At 46.4% G+C, this 25,818-nt stretch overlaps 1 protein-coding gene and 1 long non-coding RNA gene across 9 annotated transcripts in view; both read left to right on the forward strand.

The window, feature by feature from the left end:
- Positions 1-4,391, forward strand: part of LOC114589789 (uncharacterized) — an 85,242-nt gene extending 80,851 nt beyond the window's left edge. For all 8 annotated transcript variants that reach the window (XM_077923188.1, XM_077923182.1, XM_077923185.1 and 5 more), the window contains 2 exons: positions 657-830; positions 2,068-4,391. In XM_077923188.1, coding sequence (XP_077779314.1) covers positions 698-830; positions 2,068-4,001 — 2,067 coding nt within the window. In that variant the 5' untranslated portion in view covers positions 657-697 and the 3' untranslated portion in view covers positions 4,002-4,391. The remainder of the gene's footprint in view (positions 1-656; positions 831-2,067) is intronic.
- LOC144326690 (uncharacterized) overlaps positions 1-25,818 on the forward strand; it is a 94,399-nt gene extending 68,581 nt beyond the window's left edge. The window contains exon 2 of the long non-coding RNA XR_013391662.1: positions 24,347-25,818. This is a non-coding gene — a long non-coding RNA (uncharacterized LOC144326690). The remainder of the gene's footprint in view (positions 1-24,346) is intronic.

Consider the following 25,818-nt stretch of genomic DNA (forward strand, 5'->3'; position numbering starts at 1 on the left):
TGGCTAGGATGTTGGCAAATATTTTATAATAATTATTGAACAATGATATAGGTCTATAATTTTTGATTAGTGTTGGATCTGCTCCTTGTTTGGGTCTCAGTGTGATAAGTGCTTCTTCCCATGATTTTGGTATTCTTCCTTCCTTTAAAATTTGGTCCAGTACTGTTTCATTGGTTCTGATAATATATCTTCTAACTTCTTATAAAATGCTGCCGATAATCCATCCGTACCTGGGGACTTTCCTATCTTTGCTTTTGAGATTGCTGCACCTCCATCATCGCTGTTGGTACATTTAGTTGTTCTATTTTCCAATCTGCTATTGTCGGGAGTCTATTTTGTGCTATGAATCATTCCATTTCCTCTTGGTCTTCTTCTTCATTGTGAAATTTCCTATAGTAATTTAATTTTTCTTTGCATATTTCTTTAGGATCTTCAATTATTTTTCATTTTTCTATTACTCTCTCCTTTTGTTTTGTCTTTAATTGCCACACAAGTAGCCTACCTGATTTATTGGAACCACTCGAGAGGTATAGAAATGGGGCTTCTGTTGGGAAGGGGCTGCCCCATTTGGGCTTCTCCAGGGGCAGGAGAATATCTAGGGCAGGAGAATCCCTGCAGGGCCTCTGAGGCTCCCTTTACTTCTTCCTCTCTCCCAGGACCCTGCAGCTCGTTTTGGCTCCTTGACTCCTCAGGAAGGATGAAAGAGACGGATCCTGCAAAGCTAGCAAGGATGGAAGGGGGAAGATGGACGGTTGACCTGGTCAGGTTGTCTCCTGCATCCCTCCTCTCAACCTCTGAGCGTTCCCTCCCAGGGACCTCCAAGAGATCTGGTGAGTTCCAGGGGAGTGAAGATGGGGACCTGGATGGATGGAGCCGGAGAGGAATTGGGGCTTGCTCAGCTTGGGGGTGGGGGGAGGCAGGCAGGCGGATGGAGATGGAGAAGGGGAGCACCTTTTTGGGCTCCCCCACCTGCCTGCCTGCACCTTTGTCATCTGCAGGCAATTTGAGCCAGGAATAGGTCACAGCTCCCCAGTCACCGTGATGTATTGGCAGCTCAAAAGATCTAAAACCAGTTCTGTGATCTGAATGCCCTGCCAATGTCAGAAAACTCACTGATCCTGATTTGCAGTTTGAATGCAGATGGGGCCTCTGTGTGTTGTCTTTTTCTTTTTGGAATAACTTCTTATTTGCTTTTAAAAACAAGGAACATATGACTAATAAATGATACAAATATGTAGACTAAGTCTTCGCATGCCATTTGCATATCAAAAATAGCAGAATAAATTTGCAGGAATATCTATAACATGGTTCATCATTAGTGGTCGGTGTATGAGTTCTGGGTTCATGAATTGGTTTGAACTGAGTTATAGTCGCGTTTCCTCTTCTGTTGCTAATGAAAAAATACAGAGTTGGTCTCCTCATGGACATGGGAGGGGAGTTCAAAGTGAAGAAAGCGCTTTACGTATAAATTTAATTTAAAACCAACCAGATTGAGGCAACAGCTGATGGGGAGTGTTCAGGTGAAGATGTTGCTGTTTGTTTCACAGACGAGACGTGGACGTTCCATACATACCTGCATGTGATGAACTTCAACTCTTTGGCTTGAGACCAACAGCATCTGGGATTCTAATATCCCCCACCGTGAACCCAGAATGGAGGGATATCAACTGTTTCCTCTCTAAATGTTCTGCGTCTAGTTGTGCCTTTTAAAACAGTGACCAGGCTTCTCTGAACCACCCAGGCCTTCTTAAATGCTGGCTTCAGAGTTTTTAGAGAAGTTGATGTAAATTCTGTTTTTGCTTCTGTTTGCATTTGATTGACCAAAGAGATGACTGACCTTGGATATGGAGTGGATTCCAAGATTGAGCCAGAACAAAATCCATTCCAGATAAAAGCCAAGCAATATGTCAGTAAATACCAGCCAACCAAGGCAGTGAAAACTATAGAAAGGCCCCACATCTAACTATTTTTAGTTCTTCCTCTATCACAAGCATTCATTAACTTGGTTCAATGTTCTGGAGCTCCATTTCCTCCTGAGGCTCTAATTCGCTTCTCTCTTCATTGCAGAGGGTGAGGAATTCGAAGGGAAGAACAAGGGGGAGCACAACAGAATCCACATAGTGGAGAAGTCATATAAATATTCAGAGTGTGGAGAGAACATCCGTCAAAGCTCCCAGGACACCTCCCGTCAAAGAAAGAGCTTCGTTCAGAGGGATAGCCTCACTGCACACAAAAGAGGACAGAGCAGGGAGAAACCCTATCAGTGCTTGGAATGTGGAAAGAGCTTCAGTCAGAGGGCCCATCTCAATTCTCATCAAATGATTCATACAGGGGAGAAACCCTATCAATGCTTGGAATGTGGGAAGAGCTTTAATCAAAGCGCACATCTCACTTCCCATCAAAGAACTCATACAGGGGAGAAACCCTATCAGTGCTTGGAATGTGGAAAGAGCTTCAGACACAGTAATACTCTCACTTTGCACCAAAGAATTCATACCGGGGAGAAACCCTATCAGTGCTTGGAATGTGGAAAGAGCTTCAGGTACAGTACTACTTTCACTTTGCATCAAAGAACTCATACAGGGGAGAAACCCTATCAGTGCTTGGAATGTGGAAAGAGTTACACTGATAGCTCCCATCTCATTTCCCATCACAGAATTCATACAGGGGAGAAACCCTATCAGTGCTTGGAATGTGGAAAGAGCTTTACTCAAAGTGCACAACTCACTTCCCATCGAAGAATTCATACAGGGGAGAAACCCTATCAGTGCTTGGAATGTGGGAAGAGCTTCGGGGAGGGGGCCAAGCTCACTTTGCATCAAAGAACTCATACAGGAGAAAAACCCTATCAGTGCTTGGAATGCGGGAAGAGCTTCGGGGAGGGGGCCAAGCTCACTTTGCATCAAAGAACTCATACAGGGGAGAAACCCTATCAGTGCTTGGAATGTGGAAAGCGCTTTAGTCAAAGTGCACATCTCACTTCCCATCACAGAATTCATACAGGGGAGAAACTCTATCAGTGCTTGGAATGTGGAAAGAGCTTCACTCATAGCTCCCATCTCACTTCCCATCGCAGAATTCATACAGGGGAGAAACCCTATCAGTGCCTGGAATGTGGGAAGAGCTTTAGTCTCAGGCACAGTCTCACTTCCCATCAAAAAACTCATACAGGAGAAAAACCCTTTCAGTGCTTCGAATGTGGGAAGAGCTTCAGGGTGGGGGCCAAACTCACTTTGCATCAAAGAACTCATACAGGGGAGAAACCCTATCAGTGCTTGGAATGTGGAAAGCGCTTTAGTCAAAGTGCACATCTCACTTCCCATCAAAGAGTTCATACAGGGCAGAAGCAGAAACCGTATCACTGCTTGGAATGTGGAAAAAGCTTCAGTCAGAAGGGGACTCTCACTTCCCATCAAAGAATTCATACAGGGGAGAAACCCTATCAGTGTTTGGAATGTGGAAAGAGCTTCAGTAAGAAGGGGAATCTCACTTCCCATCAAATAATTCATACAGGGGAGAAACCCTATCAGTGCTTCGAATGTGGGAAAAGCTTCAGCTGGAAGGTCACTCTCATTTCCCATCAAAGAGTTCATAGAGGGCATAAACCGTATCACTGCTTGGAATGTGGAAAGAACTTCAGTCAGAGGTTCCATCTCACTTCCCATCGCAGAATTCATACAGGGGAGAAACCCTATCAGTGCTTGGAATGTGGGAAGAGCTTCACTCATAGCTCTCATCTCACTTCCCATCGCAGAATTCATACAGGGGAGAAACCCTATCAGTGCTTGGAATGTGGAAAGAGCTTCACTAATAGTTCCCATCTCACTTGCCATCATAGAATACATACAGGGGAGAAACCCTATCAGTGCTTGAAATGTGGAAAGAGCTTCAGAAAGAGCTCCCATCTCACTCGCCATCAAAGAATTCATACAGAGGGGAAAGCAAAAAAGAGAAATAGAACAAAAAATATTAAACAACCCTTACAAAATACAATTGTATAGAAAAGAGAAAGGGGGGGATATAAACAAAAATACTGTTTATGACATTTGTATCATATATATCATATCATTCGTCAGCCCACAGAAAGGCAGGCTCCCCCACTTCTCCTCGCGTGACCCCCCTTCTCCCCGTATCCCACCCTGAGAGATCCTTCCCTGCGTTCCTTGCAGGTCCCGCCCACCTTCAAGTGTCCTCTTCCTAGGTGTGTCCTCCTAAATTCAAAATAAAGGAATCTTAATATAAAATATTAAAAATACAAAAAAAAATAGATTATACCCTTCCCATCTGGCTGGGCTTCCTCAGTCACTCTGGGCAGCTTCCAACAAAATATTAAAATACAGTAATCCATCGAATATTAAAAGCTTCCCTAAACAGGGCTGCCATCAGATATCTTCTAAAAGTCTGGTAGTTGTTTTTTCCTTTGATATCTGCTGGGAGGGTGTTCCACAGGGCAGGCACCGAAAAGAAAACTCCCATCTTCATCTGAAAATCATCTGTAGCAACAATTATTCATAATTTGCACTCCAGACTAAACCCAGCTGCATTTAGTATACAGTGGTGTAGTGCTTAAGAGCGATAGATGCGTAATGTGGGGAACCGGGTTCGCGTCTCCGCTACTCCACCTGCAGCTGCTGGGTGACCTTGGGCCAGTCACACTTCTCTGAAGTCTCTCAGCCCCACTCACCTCACAGAGTGTTTGTTGTGGGGGAGGAAGGGAAAGGAGAATGTTAGCCGCTTTGAGATTCCTTCGGGTAGTGATAAAGCGGGATATCAAATCCAAACTCTTCTCCTCTTCACCAAGATGACACTTTCCCTTCATTTCCCTCCCTAGCCCAGCTTTCAAATCTTAATCAACTCAGACAGTCTAATAATCCAAATTGGTATTTCTCCAGTTTCTAGGTCCAGTTTCTATAAAGCCTTTGAAAAACTATTCCAATGAATCTCAGCCAAGTCACAATGGAAAATTATGGACTCTTATGATGTTCATCCAATCCTGCTTCCTCTTCATTCTTCTTTCCCTAATCCAGTGTTTCCCAAACGTTTTTGGGCAACGGCACACCTGTTTACCGGAAAAAAATCTCGCGGCACACCACCATTAAAGCCCCGCCCCCGTGACGTCATTCGGGGAGCCGGCGGCCCGGGCCTGAGCTGGAAGGAGAGGCGGTGCTTTTCGGCACAAGGCAATCGGCCTGGAATTGTTTCCCGCGCGCTGCGAAAGGGAACAGCTGCGGTCGCGCGAACCCTCCGGCGCTGGGAGGGGAAAGGGCGGAGTCGCAGAGCACCAGCTGGCCGAGCGGTTGCGCGCAGCGTTGCGCTTTTGGAGAGCGTGCGGCTGCTGCTAGGGGATCCGGGGACGTGAGCAGGCCTGGCCCGACCCGGGTTGAAGGAGGACAAGCCGGCAGCGCGCCAAGTGAGTTCGGTTGCGCACGACGGCCCCCGCTCCCCCCACCCCCGCCGGATCCTCGCCGCCGCCGCCTCTCGCCCGCCTCCCTCCCACGGCACACCACCCGATGTCTCACGGCACAGTAGTGTGCCGCGGAACACCGGTTGGGAAACACTGCCCTAATCTTTGGACATTTTAATCCACTGGGGATGGGGAAGCAGGCATCTTAATTCCCTTTCCTCAAACGAGATCACAGCTTGCCTTGTTCACCATTTCCGGAGTTGCTTTGCATTCTCTGCCTCTCATTCCCACACCAGCTCAGCCCAACCTCCTCTTTCCCTGGGGCTCTTTCTCTCTCCTCCTGCTCTTCCCTCGCCTGCTTAACACAACCTTCTGCCTCTCCCAGCGACTCCTTTCCAACGACTCCCACCTTGTGACCCACACATTCCCCTCCGTCTCTTTTTCTGGGTCTTCAATGCCAAGGCGCTGCAGAAGCTTCTTTGGAGTGGATGCATCTGCTTCCCAGTAAATCACGCAGAGGCAAAGTTCATTGGCAAAAGAAGAAGGTTTCTCAGCCTTTTCAAGGGATCCTTATTAAACTTGGGAATGCATGTGATCCCATCTCTACAGCTGACAAAAACACCAGAGAGAAGGTGGGCTGGAGCCTGAAAGGCGAAAGCATTGGCCTCGAATGCAGGCCTCAGGAACGCTTTCCCCCATGGAGACCCGGGACCCCTTCTCCTTCTGAAGGGACCTCCGAGGAGGAAGCCAGGGTGGATCAGTCCGTGGACCGTGGAGGCGATTCCAAGTGCTCTACATTTCCTAAAGTCCACAATAATCTCTTTTGTTTTCTTTCAGCTAAGGAGGAAGTTGTTTTTCCTGCACCCCTCCCCCAACTGTTCAACATCCTTCCTATAGGCCGCCTCCCCCTCCGGCCGTGATTAAACCAACCACCGTTGTATCATCTGCAAACTTAATGATCTTATTACTGGGGTATTTGGGGGCACAGTGAGCTCTATAGAGCGTATATAAAAGTGGGCTCAACACGCACCCCTGTGCCACCCCCATATTCATGAGATCCACAGAGACGTGGGAATCCATCCTGACCCGTTGGGAACGGTTTGATAGAAAATCTAATATCCACCTGCACAAACACGGTGGAAGTCCCAGGTCTAATAGTTTGGGCACCAATCTATGCGGAAGAATAGTATTAAATGCAGAACTAAAGTCTACAAATAAAAATCTCGCATACTTCCCTTTCTTCTCCAAATGAGTCAGGACAGCATGTAAAGCCATTGCCACAGCATTCTCCGTGGATCCCTTTGCCTTGTACACAAACTGGTGAGGGTCAAGTCCTACTGGCAGACATGATACGGTTCCTTGCCAGTTTTTCGAAACATTTCATTATAATGTGTGTCAACGCCACAGGGCAAAAATCATTCAGACTGTCTATCTTTGGGTTTTTTGGCAGGGGTATGATGGTACCGGATTTCAGACAGGGTGGAACGGCGGCTTGGGCCAGAGACTGGTTAAAAATCTTCATAAAGATTCCTGCCAGTTGGTCCAAACAATCTCTTAGCACCCTGCCAGCCCCCCCATCCAGGCCCATAGCCTTCCTCGTGTTTACCTCCTTTCATATTCGCCTCACTTCTCCCTCTTCCACCCTGGCAGCATATCCTGTAGGTAGTGAGGCCAATAGCTCTGACATCCTTGTTGGAGCCACTGTTGGTGTCACCTCAAATCGGGCAAAGAAGGTCTTCAACTCTTCCACCAAGGAAGCCGTACTCTCTACCACTGATGTATTTCTCGATTTATAACCAGTCAGGTGTTGAACTCCCTGCCACATGTGTCTAGAATCATGATTTCTCAGATGGTCCTCAATTTTTCCTCTGTACTCCGCTTTTGCTTTCCTGATACCCCTCTTCAAGTTCACTCTTTTTATACCATAAAGTACCCGATCCCCAGTTCTAAAAGCAGTATTTCTGGCCTTCAAGAATCTCCTAACCTCTCCCTTCATCCAGGGCTTCCTCTTCGGATACAACTTAACATACCTTTCCCTGGTGCATTTCCTGTGCCAAATCTAAGACCGTTGATGTAGAAGTTTCTAGATCTTGATGGTCGAACATATTCCAATCGGTCTCCTGGAAACAGTCCTGCAACTGCTGAGAGGCTCCCTCAGGCCACACCATAACCATCCATGTTTGTAGCTGGCCTTGTTTCCTGAGGGGTGTGTACACTGGTGTCAGAAGCAGGGACACATGATCTGAACCACCGAGGTGCGCCTCATATTCCCGTCTAATGTTCGTATACACCTTGTCAAGAGTACTGTCAGGGGCTCAGGAACAGAGGCACAGGGGAGAGAGGAGATGGAGAGCGAAGGGGAAGGATCTGAGGGCAGCGTAGGGGAGTATGGCAGTGACCCGAGAGATTCCATGAGCTTCTCCAGCGAATCAGAAGATTCCCAGAAGGAATAGCCAATGGTCAGGGCAAGGGGGGCCAGCGGGGACTCCCAAAGCAGCAGCTGGAGATCAGGACCAGCTTCCCCACCAGAGCGTAGTGGAGGGGAGGAGTCCCAGGTGTCAGGGCCAGCGTCTCCTCCAGCAGGGAGAGAAGATGAGTCGAGATTGACCACGCCTCGATCGGAGAGTGGGGGAACGGAGGGGAGGTCAAGTACAGCTAGCCTCCCCGAAGGGGGAAACAGTGCCGAGTTCAAATGTACAGGTGCGCGGGACAGCAGAAAGCCTGGATTGGGAACCAGGTCCTAAAGCCCGCCGGAGGCAGCGGGAAGACTCAGGGGACTCAGCGTCAGAAGAGTCTAGGAAGGGCGAGACCCCAGCTGACAGGCGGACCCAGAGGAGGAAAGAGCAGAGGAAGAGGTGGAGCAAGGCTAGAGTCTTAAACTGGTGTCAGGGGGGAGGAGACTCAGACGGAGCTTCAGCGGTCTAGAGTTTCAGACGTAGAGCTGCGCGCCGCGGCTGTGAAAGCGAAACTGAACTTCAATAAGACTTTTGTATATAACAACGAACTGGCGTTGGTCCTTTGTGAGCTGGGACCTAGGGCAGCTCTGACAAGTACTTTCTCCCCTTATTGCACACTCAATGTGCTGATGGGATTTTGGGAGTGCTGCCCTCACATCTGTGTGAGTGAAGTCCCCTGCAATAATTGCGCTGCCTCTGGGTATCTGCTCAATTTAGCATTGATGTTTTCATGCATACTACTCATGGCCCTGCAGGCATTTGCAGAAGGTGCTAGATAAGAAAGCTGCAGAGATAGTGCAGGATAGTGCGCACCCCGGAAGTGATCTCTTTCAGCTTCTGCCTTCTGGAAGAAGGTACAGGGTTATAAAGAGTAGGACTAGCCGCCTGAGAAACAGTTTCTATCCAAATGCGATTTTGGTTTTAAATGCAGTGTAAGGTAGTCTCTATGGGAGTATATTGTATTTAATCATGGGGTATCAGAGTTTTTAGGGGGCTAACCAGGTTGGGATAGCAGGCTTGTTGGTTTTTGAATGTCTCATGTACGTTTTTTCAATTTTGTTCTGTATGGGGCAATGACAATAAAGATTATTGTATTGAGACTCATCTGGAAAGTGCTCCTTTCATGTTCCTTTCCCCACTTGCCAGGACTCTGAGCTCGAATACATTAGGAAGAGGTTGGGTTACACCGGATTAACATATGGAGGAGGGAGGGGGGAATATGCAGAGCTGGAGATATGCGCAGATAAGCACATCCTGAGAAGACAATGGTCCATGTATGCATAGTCTGTCACCTGGAATCGCCCGGAGGAAGGGCTTGGCAGAGCGATTTGACCGGATTAGGGTCTTGACACCTTGCTTGAGGGATTATGAAGGACAGGGGAGGTGTCATGGAGTCCTAGAGAAATTGAGCAAATTGGCACTGTCAGGGGTTCAGGGACAGAGGCACAGGGGAGACAGGAGATTGAGAGTGATTGGGACGAATCTGAGGACAGCGAGGAGGAGGAGGACAGTGGTCCGAGGGATTCCATGAGCCTCTCCAGCGAATCAGAGGATTCCCAGAAGGGGGCGCCGGTGGTCAGGACAAGGGGGGTCCCAGGGGGGACGCATCAGGGACAAGGGGCCAGCGGGGAATCCCAAAGCGGCAGCTGGAGATCAGGACCAGCTTCCCCATCAGAGCGTGGCGAGGGGGGGGGAGTTCCAGTGTGTCAGGGGAAGCGGCTCCGTCAGCAGGAAAGGAGGGAAGGTCAGAACCAGCCATCCTCCCGGAAGGGGAGGGAAGCAGTGAAGGGAGTAATGTAACGATCAGAAGGAAGGTTGGGAGCTGGGCGCGCGCGCCAAGTTCAAATGTGCAGGCACGCGGGGAAACAGAGAGCCCGGATGGGGAGCCAGGTCCTAAAGCCCGCCGGAGGGAGGGGGAACAATCTGGCGAATCGGCGTCAGAGGAATCCAGGAGGGGCGAAACCCCAGCAGGCAGGAAGACCCTGCGGAAGAGGGAAGAAAGAAAGAGGTGGAGCAGAGCAAGGCTCTTAAACTGGTGCAGGGGAGGGAGTGACTCAGAGGGGACTTCAGCGGTCTAAGCGTAACAGACGTAGGGCTGCGCGCCGCGGCTGTGAAGCGGAAAATGAACTTTAATAAACACTTTTGTATATAAAGAGAAACTGGCGTTGGTCCTTTGTGAGCTGGGACCTGAGGCAGCCCTGACAGGCACGTTAATTTTCTATGAATTTTATAGATTTTAGTCCCTTTTGACATTTACAGTTGGAAATAAATGGATATATTGTAGCGAAGAAGAAGGTGAAGAAGACATGCCCCCCTTCCGTATCAGTCCCCCATTCGGTAATAGGGACTTCCAGGGTGAATCCATTTGGCAACTGGAGAGATGCGGTGAGCCGCACCACTGGTTTGGGTGGGAGGGGGTCTGTGGGCTGCAAGATTTCTGGGGACTGCTTCACTGACTTGCCTGGCCGAGCCCCAGTGTCTCTGCTTCCAGCCAGGCATTGTCGTTTCCCTGAATCTGTTCCCCTTGTTGCGCTGCCCCTGTTACTGTTGCTAAGGCTGCAGTGTGCTTCTGGATCCTCTGGGGACACTCTTTGGCCATGTGGTGCGCACTGTCGCAGATGTAACACTTCCTGCTTCCTCTAGATTTCATCTTGACTGCTCCTGGTGCTGGGGCTCTGGCTGCTGTCTGAGTCTTTGCACCACCAATCTCCATTGGTTCCTCCCCCTCCCCCAGCGGAGGTGTGGAGTGCGCGCGCCCTAGGTCCCTGGGTAAAAAGGGAGGCGCTCTAGCTGGTGCGCGGACCTGGCGACCCTCATCTCTGTTCCAAGGGCGTTCTTCCTGGCACACTCCTATCGCAAGCGCTCTCTGTACTACCTCTGTGATGGTCCGAGGTCTGTCTCCCCTTGCCAACTCATCTTTGACGGATCCATTGAGCCCCTCCCAGAACAAATCTCTCACTGCCACGGAGTCCTTTTCCCAGCCCAGCACATTCAGCAATGCAAAGAAGCGAGAGTGGTATTGTCGCACTGTAGCCTTGCCTTGCCGCAATCCATGCATTTATCGCCTCGCTACGTCTACATCCACGGTAGATTGGAAACAAGCGTCCATGGCCGCGATAAACGCGTCAGAATCCCTGAGGGCAGGATCAACGTCGCGCCATAAATTGCGCAGCCAGGCTTTAGCTTCCCCATGCAGGTGGGTTATTATGAATCCCACTTTCTCCTCCTCATCTCTAAAATCTTTCCGAAGCAAATTCAGCGCATAAATGACATCTGCTCTGAAACTGGGATAGTGCTTCAGGTTCCCATCGAAGTGGGCTACTAAGCTGCCCCCCCGCTTTCCGAGTCCAATTCCCTCTGGCCTGGACCCCGGGAACCCTTCCTTGCATGCACGTTCCCACCTGGCTTGCAGATCTTTGCATCACGCTTCTGCTTCCTCTCCTTTCTTTTTGGAGACTACTACCTCAGTGAAGAGGAATTAAAGAACCTTTTAATGAGGGTGAAAGAGGAGAGCGCAAAATATGGTCTGAAGCTCAACATCAAAAAAACGAAGATCATGGCCACTGGTCCCATCACCTCCTGGCAAATAGAAGGGGAAGAAATGGAGGCAGTGAGAGATTTTACCTTGGGCTCCATGATCAGTGCAGATGGTGACAGCAGTCACGAAATTAAAAGACGCCTGCTCCTTGAGAGAAAGGCGATGGCAAACCTAGACAACATCTTAAAAAGCAGAGACATCACCTTGCCAACAAAGGTCCGTATAGTAAAAGCCATGGTTTTCCCAGTAGTGATGGGAAGGAAATGCAGCTTCCCACGGAAGGTCTTGTGATGGCGAAGAACTGAGTTGAGGGGTTGTTGCTGCTTTTCATCATTGCACATCTGTATAACTGATATCCTGTAAGGGGGCAGGGTTTTGGGGACTTAAAAACACAGTTAGACAAGGAAGGGGCAAAAGGCAAAAAGGATGTCCTTGAGTTTTCCGTGGGAAGCTGCAGATAATTAAAAATCTTAGCACATTAAGCATTTTATTCATTTCAATATTATTATCACATTTCTACATAATTACTGTTATTATCTGCTAAGTTTGTTTGCTTTCCTTCACTTAGTTTTGTTGTTGTTGTTGTTTTTCATATTATAAAATAAAAATTACCGTATTTTTCGGACTATTGGACGCACCGGTCCATAGGACGCACCTAGATTTGGGGGGGGGGGGGAAATAAAGGCAAAAAAATTTATTCCCCCCCCCCAGGCGCGGGGCTGGGGCGGGGAAGCCCGAGCTTCCCCCTCCCCCAGAACGGGACCCAGAGCCATGCCGAAGCTGCGCGCAGCTCTGGCATCGCTCTGGGAGCTTGCGGGGCTGGGGGAGGAGGAAGCCTTCCGCCAGCCTCCAAACCATGTCGGGAGACAGCGGGATGGCGCGCTGCGCCTCTCCCGCTGTCCCCCGAGTTTGCGGGGCTGGGCCAGCCTTCTAACCAAGTCGGGGGACAGCGGGAAGGGCGCGCTGCGCCCCTGCCGCTGTCTCCCGAGTTTGCGGGGCTGGCGACGGGGAGGAGCAGGCTTCTCCCCCCGCCAGCCTTCTAGACAAGTCGGGGGACAGCGGCAAAGGCGCGCTGCGCCTCTCCCGCTGTCCCCCGAGTTTGCGGGGCTGGCGACGGGGAGGAGCAGGCTTCTCCCCCCGCCAGCCTTCTAGACAAGTCGGGGGACAGCGGGAAAGGCGCGCTGCGCCTCTCCCGCTGTCCCCCGAGCTTGTGGGGCTGGCGGTGGGGCTCTCCTGAAGCCTGGAGGTTGTGGGGCTGGTGGGGGGGGGAGAAGCAGGCTTGCTTCTCCCACCCCCAGCCTCCAGATCAGGTCGGGGAATAGCGGGATGGCGGAGCGCCGCCATCCCGCTATTCCCCGACCTGATCTGGAGGTTGTGGGGCTGGGGGGGGGAGAAGCAGGCTTGCTCCTCCCACCCCCAGCCTCCAGATCAGGTCGGGGAATAGCGGGATGGCGGAGCGCCGCCATCCCGCTATTCCCCGACCTGATCTGGAGGTTGTGGGGATGGTGGGGGGGAGAAGCAGGCTTGCTTCTCTCACCCCCAGCCTCCAGATCAGGTCGGGGAATAGCGGGATGGCGGAGCGCCGCCATCCCGCTATTTCCTGACCTGATCTGGAGGTTGTGGGGCTGGGGGGGGGAGAAGCAGGCTTGCTTCTCCCACCCCCAGCCTCCAGTTCAGGTCGGGGAATAGCGGGATGGCGGAGCGCCGCCATCCCGCTATTCCCCGACCTGATCTGGAGGTTGTGGGGCTGGGGGGGGGAGAAGCAGGCTTGCTCCTCCCACCCCCAGCCTCCAGATCAGGTCGGGGAATAGCAGGATGGCGGCGCTTCGCCATCCCCCTATCCCCCGAGCTTGTGGGGCTGGGGGGGGAGAAGCAGGCTTGCTTCTCCCCCCGCCAGCCTCCAGATCAGGTCGGGGAATAGCGGGGTGGCGGCTCTGCGCCTCCCCGCTGTCCCCAGCTTTTGGGTGCAGGCTGCTGCCCGCAAGCCTTGCGAGCCCGCGGGACATCCCGCCGGGCTTGCAAGACTTGGGATAGCTTCCTGAAGCCTGGAGAGCGAGAGGGGTCGGTGCGCACGGACCCCTCTCGCTCTCCAGGCTTCAGCAAAAGCCTGCATTCGCACCATAGGACGCACACACATTTCCCCTTCATTTTTGGAGGGGAAAAAGTGCGTCCTATAGTGCGAAAAATACGGTACTCCACATGTATAGAAAGAGAACTGTAAAAAATACAAAGGTTAAAAAATAAAAAAGAGAGCAAAAAATTAGATTACCAGTCAGATGAAAACAGACTTGACACAAAGACATCAGATTTAGAAAAGAATTATTATTAAATAATACAAAGATATTATCAAAACCACACAGATTACTACTGGACTGAAAAAAATGGGAAAACAATGGGGGGGGACTTAAAATCCACCATGTGCTATCTGATAAAAGAACTTCATGAAACTGACTTTCAACATGTGATGAACATGTCCCCAAAGTAAAACACACACACACACACACAAAATGACCTATGAGGAACCAAAAATAAATAAATGCTAAGACACACAATTAATAAGAAACCTGAAGTAACCTGAAGTAATCTGTTTTGGCATTCTAACATCCCAAATGATGTGACAACATCCTGTAATGTTAATAGCAGAATACTGGGAAATGAGTTAATACCAAGAAAAAAAAAAATGAATGGCAATTTAAAGTTGTGCAAGTACCTTGCACTAGCCAAAATGACAGAATTAATAAGAAATGCTCAGGCAAAAGGTAAACAAATACCATTCCACAAACAATGTTTGGTTGTGCTTCGATTAATTTCATATATATAATGGAAGAACTGATTTTAATAAACTGATTTTAATAAACGAAAACAGAATATTTGTAACCTAAAAAAATGTCAAAGCCACAAAGAGATAGAGGGAAGTCACTAATATAGCAGGGATTCAGACTTGTTTTGCTGAACAGAAAGAAAGTAACTGTTTGGCTTTAAGGGAAGAAAGAAGAAAAGAAATACAAATGCAATTACTTTAAATCACTGTTTGCATCCCCTCATTATCATTTGTGCTGTGGGAGAAAAGAAAGGACACTCTGTTAAAAGGGAAAATTATTTCATGTGAGAGGTCTGTCAGGAAATGCTGTTCCTAAATTGTATAGGCATATACACACACCAAAAAAAACTTATAAAATTTAAATTCCATTGGGGAGGCGAACCCTTTTGTCTTACGTAGCCCCTGGAGCAAAAGACACATTAAGGGTGATTTCCCTCAATGGTTCCAAGTTTTACATAAGGAAATTTGGATAGGTTTTACAGTTCCCCCCTTCCCCCCCTTTTTTTAACTGATCTGGCCTCCGTGCATGTGCAGAGTTCATGTCTCAGCAAACCTCTTACACCATTGAAATGTTGCGCCTTTTGGCTAAATTAGAATAAAGGAAGGGAAGGGTAAGGAGTAGATTTAAAAAATAGGGTTAGATTAAAGTATTCACCAAAGCTAGCAATTGCAGCCCAAGCAAAGCTGAGTGCTTCCTTTATGTATAGGAAAGGGCTAACATCAGTCTGGTCATTCGCGGAACAATGCCACGCCCTTATATATGGGGGAAATTGGCCAGAGAGTCTGAATTCATAGGATTTTTAACATTCTCAAGTCATTTCAGCCTTACCATTTGCAGACAAAAAAATTTTCTGCCCTTTATTTACAGGATTGGTCAAGGCTGATTCTGCTTGATTATGAATTTGTATGTGCTTAAACTTTGAGTAGACTTTTAAGTCTGATTTTTGTTAATAATAGACAAAATGATTAACACTGTAATCACTCAAATGCCTGACCTCACCAGTTCTGCTTCAAAAAATCACGGCTTTCACCTCTCACCCTTAAAAAAAACAAAGAACAAATCTGGGCTGAATTTCAACTCATCACATGCTTGTAGACACATGGCCCTCCACACAGCCGCAAATTGGGAAAGTTGAAAGGGACCCTGGGGTCATCTAGTCCAACCCTAAAATACAGGGTTCATAGCAAGATTTGTACTACCAGAGAGACACACACATACTTATGTACACAGGCACAACTGGGGAAGAGACCATAATCAATGCTCCTATCATGTACTAAGGAAGAGGAAAATAAAAGTACCCAACTTTATACAGAGCCCTTTTAGCAGATCTTGAAGCTAGTTTGAGTGAGAGTTTACTTCCTTAGACTAAAGAATGCAAAGAATGTCCCCCCCTCCCTTGTTGAAGGAAGCTTACTCGGGAGTAAATTCACTCGGCACAGAAGTAAGAAAAGGGGGGGGGGGGACCTGAAAGAGACTGAAACAAGTGGGGGAGGCATTTTCCAATAAGAAGCCAGGAAACCCTGGCTGATCTTAGAGACTGATATCAGGACTGGACTCTATAGATAGGCAATTGTTGTCTATCGAAGCTTCTACCTTTTATTAACAATTTTCTTAGAAAGAACACCTATTTTCATAGGCATGTGCTTAATGAAATACAGACACTGCATTTTAGCTTGAGAGAGCAGTTGTGCTCAACTACGCTTTTGCAGCAGAAACATTAGGTTAACTTCACATTCCAAAATAGACTGTAGACTTACAATCTCAAAGGTTGCGGCAAAGCAAGGTGGGGTAAACATTTGCCCACCTCATTCTCATTTTTTTCTTATTTAGGATTGATAAGGTCCAGCATGGCTTCCTTAGAGTTAAAATTTCGAAGCTAGCTCGTGGCTTAAACTATGCACACTCAAGAAAGGCAGTCTGTCAGAGACAGAAGGAACAGATAACACACATAACAGACAACATGTAACAGACAACACACATAACAGACAACATGTAAACATATATATTCTCATCCTTTAGTTGGTTATTGCAAGGAGTTGGGCTGCTTCCTTTGGCTTCATTAAGTGAAATTAGTAGGAGGTCCCACATGGGTTTATGAGCCTCTTTGCCTCTTCAAACACACCACCAGTTAATCAGACTGGCAGGGCTCACAACGCTTGGTTGACTGGGTACCCCTTTATATATGCATGCGTTGCTGTTGTTGCTTTTTGTTGTTTTTTTCTTTTTTTGGGGGGGTGTCTGGGATAGAGAAGGGAGAAAGAGAAGGGTTGATTGGGATTTGGTTAACTTGTACAGGGGGCTATTTAGGGTTTTTTCTATCTCTAGTTGCTTGGCAACTTCCTAATGGGTTTTAGCGAGCTCTACCTATCTAGTTTCCTCTATTCCTTTCCTTATTTCCTATTCCAAATCCTGGGGTTCCTTTCCACTCTGCCAAATCCTGCCCAATTCCTCCTGGGCTATCCCTCCTGGCAACCTCCTACCTATCGTCACAATCTCAGGAAAAGGGGCCCTACTGAACGCCCGCACTGTGCGGTGCCAGATCGGGTGATCCCTGGACAGAGTTCAAACGGAAAATCCCCCTTGCTTTTGGAAGCGGGCTCACGCACGATACACGTGTTACGTGGCCTGACCAGTGCGGCTGGGATTAATGATAGAAAGCAAGACCCCTTCCTGCCCCCTCCGTAAGGGCGCTCGGGAAGTTCGGAAGAAGAACTCCAGCCCCTTGCTTTCAACTGAGATGCCCATTGCGGAGAGTCGGCTGTCTTTCCAAGCCGGGTCTCTCCGTCTTACTTTTGGACTCTCAATTGGTGCTGCTGGCTGGAGATTTTTAGAGGAGAAAGAGATAGAGCTCAGAACCCCCCTTTTGGGTCGAGCAGCAGTCCACGGTCTCTCTCACCAATTGGACCAAGAGACAGGCGAGAAGGAGCGATGGAGAGGAGGGCAGAGAATTCAGTTGCCAGGAGATTTCCACCCCTTTCCCACTAGTGCACTGGATTTTTCCTTATACTCACATATCTTCGATTATGGTCCCGGGATCAATGAATAAGCCGGCTGGATCCCTCTTTGCTCCCCGGCTGAACTCCTGGGGCTTTCGATTACCGCCTGGAAGATGGCCGGGGGTCCAAAGGATCTTCCCAGGCAAAATGGCCCGGTGCCGGCTGAAGATTTCGGGGGCCCCGGTCAGCAACACAGGAGAACCGCAAAAGTCCCTGTTCTGGCGCCATCTGTTACGGCTAAAATCTGGGTGCGGGGCTACTCTGCCACCCAGCTCGTCGGACTAGGTCCGTGGGTCCCTGCGGAAGAAAATGAGCTCAGCCGGACAGGAGCAAACTGCAGAAGATCCAAGTTTATTGCGCAACAGGTTCAAGGCGAGATTGAACCGCGAGAAAGGGGTGACATGAACTTTTGAAATTTCCCTCCATATCCCAGAATACAGTGCAAAATACATCCCAGATTACATCACGAATACATTAGGAAGAGGTTGGGTTACACCGGATTAACATATGGAGGAGGGAGGGGGAATATGCAGAGAGCTGGAGATATGCGCAGATAAGCACATCCTGAGAAGACAATGGTCAATGTATGCATAGTCTGTCACCTGGCATTGCCCGGAGGAAAGGCTTGGCAGAGTGATTTGACAGGATTAGGGTCTTGACACCTTGCTTGAGGGATTATGGAGGACAGGGGAGGTGTCATGGGGTCCTAGAGAAATTGAGCAAATTGGCACGTTGATTTTCTATGATTTTTATAGATTTTAGTCCCTTTTGACATTGACAACTGGAAATACATGGATATTTTGTAGCTGATACGGAAGGGGGGCATGTCTTCTTCACCTTCTTCTTCGCTACAATATATCCATTTATTTCCATCTGCCAAGCCCTTCCTCCGGGCGATGCCAGGTGACAGACTATGCAAACATGGACCATTGTCTTCTCAGGATGTGCTTATCTGCGCATATCTCCAGCTCTCTGCATATTCCCCCCTCCCTCCTCCATATCTCCAGCTCTCTGCATATTCCCCCCTCCCTCCTCCATATGTTAATCTGTGTAACCCAACCTCTTAATGTATTCATGATGTAACTGGGATGTATTTTGCACTGTATTCTGGGATATGGAGGGAAATTTCAAAAGTTCATGTCACCCCTTTCTCGCTGTTCAATCTCGCCTTGAACCTGTTGCGCAATAAACTTGGATCTTCTGCAGTTTGCTCCTGCGTCCGGCTGAGCTCATTTTCTTCCGCAGGGACCCACGGACTTAGTCCGATGAGCTGGGTGGCAGAGTAACCCCGCACCCAGATTTTAGCCGTAACAGTTGGCGCCCAACGTGGGGCTTGCGGTTCTCCCGAGCTGCTGACTGGGGGCCCCGAAATCTTCAGCCGGCTCCGGGCCATTTTGCCTGGGAAGATCCTTTTGAACCCCCAGCCATCTTCTGGGCGGTAATCGAAAGCCCTAGGAGTTCAGCCGGGGAGCAAAAGAGGGATCCAGCCGGCTTATTCATCGATCCCGGGATCAACGTTGAAGACGCGTGAGTATAGGAAAAGAAATCCAGTGCACTGGTGGGAAGGGGGTGGAATCTCCTGGCAACTGAATTCTCTGCCCTCCTCTCTATCGCTCCTTCTTGCCTTTCTCTTGGTCCGGTTAGTGAGAGAGACCGTAGACCGCTGCTCGACCCGAAAGGGCGGTTCTGAGCTCTATCTCTTTTCCTTAAAATCTCCAGCCTGCCGCACCAATTGGGAGCCCAAAAGTAAGACGGAGAGACCCGACTTGAAAGATAGCCGACTCTCCGCAACGGGCATCCCAGTTGAAAGCAAGGGGTTGGAGTTCTCTTTCCGAACTTCCCGAGCGTCCTTGCTAGGGGGCAGGAAGTGATGCTTTCTGTATCAATCCCAGCCGCACCGGTCGGAGCTACGTACCACGTGTATCGTAAGCCCGCTTCCGAAAGCAAGGGGGATTTTCGATTCAAAATTCTATCCAGGGATCACCCGATCTGGCACCGCATGGCGCGGGCGTCCAGTAGGGCCCCTTTTCCTGAGATGTGACGATAGGTAGGAGGTTGCCAGGAGGAATAGCCCATGAGGAATTGGGCAGGACCGGCAGAGTGGAAAGAGACCCCAGGTTATAGGAAATAAGGAAATAAGGAAATAAGGAAATAAGGAAATAAGGAATTAGGAAAGGGAACGCAAGGAACCGGATAGCTAGAGCTCTCTAAAACCCACTAAGGAAGTTGCCAGGCAACTAGAAGCCCCTTCTCTTCTTTACTATACGTCCCTGTACTAAGCATACCAAACCCCTAGACATACCAATCCTTACAGACCCCTTTCTTTCCCCCTTTTCTGTCTAGACACGCGTGAATCATAAAGGGGTACCCAGTCAACCAAGCGTTGTGAGCCCTGCCAGTTTGATTAACTGGTGGTGTGTTTGAAGAGGCAAGGAGGCTCATAAAACCATGTGGGACCTTCCTACTAATTTCACTTAATGAAGCCAAAGGTAGTGGCCCAACTCCTTGCAATAACCAACTAAAGGATGAGAATATATATGTTTACATGTTGTCTGTTATGTGTGTTGTCTGTTAATACATATATGAGTATATGTATGTTTACATGTTGTCTGTTATGTGTGTTGTCTGTTCCTTCTGTCTCTGGCAGACTGCCTTTCTTAAGTGTGCATAGTTTAAACTGCAAGCTTGCTTCAAAATTTTAAATCTAAGGAAGCCATGCTGGACCTTATCAGTCCTAAATAAGACAAAAATTGAGAATGGAGTGTGCAAATGTTTGTTATTTGAGAGGGGCTCCAAAAGAGAGTTTTCCTCCCAAGTGGTAAAATCCTGTATACATGCTACTTGTGTTCTGAAAGGAGGATTACCCCACCTCCTTCCTCTAGTTTAAGAGAGGAGGGTGATTTTAAGTCTAATGGTAAATGATGTTGTGTTGTAACTTTTGAGTTTGTGAGTACACCTGTGTTCCAGTCTATCTTGGAATGTGAAGTTAACCTAATGTTTCTGCTGCAAAAGCCTAGTTGAGCCAACTGCTCTCAAGCTAAAATGCAGTGTATGTATTTCATTAAGCATATGCCTATGAAAGTATGGTGTTCCTTCTAAGAAAATTATGTGAGTCCAGTTTTAACTTTGATTTGGTTATTGTGAGAGTTATTGTAAGGCTCCTGATATCAGTCTCTATAAGACGTCCTGGCCTCTTTTCTTAGAAAATGCCCCCCCCCCTTGTTTCATTCTGTCTCTTTCAGTTTTTTTTCCGTTTTTTCCCCCCCTTCTCCTTCTTATTCTGTGCCAGGTAAATTTACTCCCGAGTAAGCTTCCTTTAAAGGAAACTGCAAGGGGGGGGGGGCATAGATTAGTCTTACTATTCCTCTGCAAGTTCAGGAAAAATTGTCACTTTTGTATTCCTTTTAAATCAAATCTATGGCTGTTTTAATTATTTGTGAGTGGTTATATCAATTGAATTAACTTTGCTTTATAAAAGATCCTCTCCCTATCTGAGGAAAAACTGTTCAATTCAATCTTCCTTTATTTCTCTAGGAACTTGCATTCTTTATTTTATTTTTTTATAAAAAAATTATTAATTTTTTTAAACACAAAGTATACACAAACAATACACAATACATAGACATACAAACATATAAACATGTATAATTTCATAACCATTTTTTCATAACCTTATCTCTCGGACTTCCCCATACCTTCCCCTCCCTGCATCCTTGTTTTAAACCTCCTCAGCAACTCCTCAGTCTAATTATTCAAATCGATTTCTTTTAAGTTTCCCTAAATTTGTTAATCTTCATGCATCCCGATTCCCATAATTGTGTCAACAAGTTATCATTTTCCCTTCTTACCATGTTAATATTACATCTTTTATAAAAAATTTAATTCTTATCCTAAGTTGGACTCAAATTCCCTTCCATCGATTTCACAATTTTTATAAAATATAAACATAATGACTGAACCCATAAAAGAAATTAAAAAAAGAAAAAAACACAAATTTCTGTTTTCCCCTTCCCATCCCCGGTTTCTGTCCCTTCCAAATATGTGCCCAAAATAACAGTCCTTAGCCTGGGTTCCTCACGTCCGAGGCCTTTAAATCTCTTTCCGTTCCTCTCCGCCGGATTTGTTGGTAGGCCTTCATGTTGGTCTTTGGATCTCTAAGGAGTTCTGTCCCGATCAAGCGAGATTTTGTTCCCTCAGAAACACTTAAGGACAACTGCTGCAAAAGCTCCACCAATCCTTCATATTCGAGGTCAAAATGGAGGTCCCAGTCATATTTCTTCTTTCTTTTAAGTTCTTGAATTCCAAGTATTCCAGGGGCTTCCTCCTTCATCTTTCGCTTCTTTTGCAGATTTGTAATCCATGTAATCCAAAGGTCTTTTTGTTTATAAACCACTTGTAAAGGCTTGGTACTTTCCATCGGTGCTCTCTCCTTTACTTGTTTTGTCTCCACTTCTTGCGATATCTCTTCCAATTCAGCTGCAGATTTTTTCTCATACAGTTCCTCATTACCTTCAGCAGAGCTGCTTATTCCAGAAGTCAAGGTCACAAGTTGTTTATTCATTGCAAGACTCTGCTCTTGTAAAATTCCCAAAAGATAGAATGTTCTTTCTATCTCAGCTAGTAAATTTCCATCTGCAGCCATTGTAATGTCTCAGAATTCCCCCTAGGGGGAATCTAGTTACTTAGTAGTCTTTTCCCAACAATCTCTTACTTCATTGCTTGTTTCTTTGTTTCCAACCACTTAAGTTCAATTGTATCACATTTAATCCAGAGAGGTCTTGAATAGCAAGCTTTTCCCCCTTAAATTGCCCGTTTGACAGCTTTTGACAGCTGTCAAACTCCTTTCCTTTTCAACAGGCTCAAAGACAGGGCGCTCCCGGGCCCGGGAGGGGGGTTTACATACAGCAAAGAACTTCTGAAAGTCCACTCTTACACTCCAGCTCAAAACTTCTTTTACCAAATCGTGGAAATTAATGTTCTGTCCTTTTTTCTTAACTCACCCCAAAAGGGTAGGCTCTCCTACTTAGTTCTACTTTTCCGTTGCTTTAAAAGTCATGCAGTCCGGGGAGGCAGACTTCCTTAATTTATGCCTTTCCCGTTTTCAGCCGAATTTCCAAATTCAATTTAGATGTCCCATTTAAATTGCTCAGTCCTACTCACGAGTGTTATGGTCGAATTTCAGATTCAGGAAGGAATCGGCGCTCTCCGTTAATGGCGACGCGGCTTCACTCCGTGGGCTGGGTTGCGACTCTCAGCACCGCGCTCACTCCCGATGCCGCTCCGGAGCCTTTAAAAAGGCTCTTTCGCGATACCGGGGGGCGCAAATGTGCCCACCGAGTCTCCTTGCTCACAGGCTTCTGCGCCTGTGATTTTAGGGGTCCCCCGCTCGCCGTAGCGGGTCAGACCCGAACCCGCGGAGCAGTCCTGCCTCGGAGCTCGAGGCAAGGACCGCCATTAAGCGCTGGCGCCGACCGGAAGTGCCGGAACTTGCATTCTTTAATCTAAGAAAGCAAACTCACTCAAACTATCTCAAGATCTGCTAAAAGGGTTCTGTGTAAAGTTGGGTACTTTTATTTTCCTCTTCCTTAGTACATGATAGGCGCATGGCTTGTGATCTCTTCTCCAGTTGTGTCTGTGTACATAAGTATGTGTGTGTTTCTGGTAGTACAAATCTTGCTATGAACCCTGTATTTTAGGGTTGGACTAGATGACCCCAGGGTCCCTTTCAACTCTCCCAATTTGTGGCTGTGTGGAAGGACATGGGCCTGCAAGCATTGGAGGGTAATTCTTAAATTCTGGTGAGGTGATGAGTTGAAATTCAGTCTAGCTTTGCTCTTTGGTTTTAAAAGGTGAGAGGTGAAAGCCGTGATGTTTGAAGCAGAACTGGTGATATCAGGCATTTAAGTGATTACAGTGTTTATCATTTTGTCTATTATTTACAAAAATCAGACTTAAAAGTCTACTCAAAGTTTAAGCACATGCAAATGAATAATCAAGTAGAATTAGCCTTGACCATCCTGTAAATAAAGGGCAGGAAATTTTGTGTGCAAATGGTAAGGCTGAAATGACTGAGAATGTTAAAAAAATCCTATGAATTCTGACTCTGGCCATTTTTACTCATAAATAAGAGAGCGGTTGATTGTTCCGTGAATGACCAGATAAAATGACCAATAATGATAGCCCTTTCCTGTACATAAAGGAAGCACTCCCTTTTGCTTGGGCTGAAATTGCTAGCTTTGGTGAATACTTGAATTGCTGAGTTACTCTTTTTGTTTTAAAATCTAACCCTATTTTTTTAAATCTACTCCTTACCCTTCCCTTCCTTATTCTAATTTAGCCAAAAGATGCAACACTTCAATGGTATAAAAGGTTTGCTGAGACATGAACTCTGCACATGCACAGAGGCTAGATCAGCTTACAAAAAAAGAGAGAGCAAGAGAAAGGAGGGGGGAGAGAGAAGGTTTGGAGAGCGTGAAACCTATCCAAATTTCCTTATGTAAAACTTGGAACCATTGAGGGAAATCACCCTTAATGTGTCTTGCTCCAGGGGCTAAGTAAGACAAAAGGTTCGCCTCCCAATGGAATTTAAATTTTATAAGTTTTTTTGTGTGTGTGTGTGTGTGTGTATGCCTATACATTTTAGGAACAGCATTTCCTGACAGACCTCTCACATGAAATAATTTTGCCTTTTAACAGAGTGTCCTTTCTTTTCTCCCACAGCACAAATGATAATGAGGGGATGCAAACAGTGATTTAAATACTCTATAAAAAGTAATTGCATTTGTTTTTCTTTTGTCTTTCTTCCCTTAAAGCCAAACAGTCACTTTCTTTCTGTTCAGCAAAACAAGTCTGAATCCCTGCTATATTAGTGACTTCCCTCTATCTCTTTGTAGCTTTGACATTTTTTCTTAGGTTACAAATAATCTGTTTTCGTTTATTAAGTTCGTTTTATCAGTTCTTCCATTATATATATGAAATTAATCGAAGCACAACCAAACATTGTTTGTGGAATGGTATTTGTTTACCTTTTTGCCTGAGCATTTCTTAATTCTGTCATTTTGGCTAGTGCAAGGTACTTGTACAACTTTAAATTGCCATTCATTTTTTCTTGGTATTAACTCATTTCCCAGTATTAACATTACAGCTGATGTTGTCACATCAAGAAACACTATTTTATTTTCATTTGGGATGTTAGAATGCCAAAACAGATTACTTCAGGTTACTTATTAATTGTGTGTCTTAGCATTTATTTATTTTTGGTTCCTCATAGCTCATTTTGTGTGTGTGTGTTTTACTTTGGGGACATGTTCATCACATGTTGAAAGTCAGTTTCATTAAGTTCTTTTATTGGATAGCACATGGTGAATTTTAAGTTTTTCCCATTGTTTTCCCATTTTTTTTCAGTCCAGTGGTAATCTGTGTGGTTTTGATAATATCTTTGTACTATTTAATAATAGTTCTTTTCTGAATCTGATGTCTTTGTGTCAAGTCTGTTTTCATCTAACTGGTAATCTAATTATCTAATTTTTTGCTTTCTTTTTATTTTTTAACCTTTCTTGTATTTTTTACAGTTCTCTTTCTCTACATGTGGAGTAATTTTTATTAAGTGAAGGAAAGCAAACAAACTTAACAGATAATAACAGTAATTATATAGAAATGTGATAATGAATAAAATGTTTAATCCACTAAGATTGTTATTATTTGCAGCTTCCCATGGAAACTGGAGGACATCCTTTTTGCCTTTTGCCCCTTCCTTGTCTAACTGTGTTTTTAAGTCGCCCCAAAAACCCTGCCCCTTACAGGATATCACTTCTACAGATGTGCAATGATGAAAAGCAGCAACAACCCCTCAACTCAGTTCTTCGCCATCACAAGACCTGCAACAACAGACACCAGACTTTTCAAAATGCCCACAGCTATCTCTTTAAAAGGATATAGACTGACGGGGGAGTGGGGCTGACAAAGGGGGGAGGAATTGAGTGCAAGGACATTTTTTTTCACTTGAACCTCAAGCCTCTGTGCTCCAGGATTCAAAAGATACATGCGTAAAAGATCACAATTGTGTCAAGATATGCAACTGATATTTAATTATTTTTTTGTATTATGTGTTATTATGTAAGAATGTTGAAATGTGCCTGACAGTGTGATTTCCACAAAGGGGAGCAATTTTTTGTGTGTGATTGTTTTTATGTTTAATGTCTTATTGCTTACACACCCCAGTGGAGGATTCTCATACATTTTATGTGTTCTAATAGATCAGGCTATTGTGTAGTCCAATGTTTAGATAACCACATTTCGTTGTCCCACCTGGCACTATGCCAACCTTCCCTACCCATTTTAAAAATGTGCTAAAACTTGCTTTACCAAGGAGAAGCTTCTAAGAAACATGAAGGTGGATATGCTTTGGTTTAGCAGGGATGATCCCTTATAGACTTAAATTGACTTATTTGGACAAGTGCCCTTGTTAAGAATGGGTTTCTTTTAACAGATTGGTTTGAAGAGTTGAGAACCATGGGGCAAGAAAAATTCAAATTGGACTCTGTTTGAATTGGGCAAGTGTATCCAGGCTGCAATTAGCTTTTTGGTCCTTTAAGTGCAAGTG

This window comes from Podarcis muralis, chromosome 2 (genome assembly GCF_964188315.1).
Source record: "Podarcis muralis chromosome 2, rPodMur119.hap1.1, whole genome shotgun sequence".
Lineage (NCBI taxonomy): Eukaryota > Metazoa > Chordata > Lepidosauria > Squamata > Lacertidae > Podarcis > Podarcis muralis.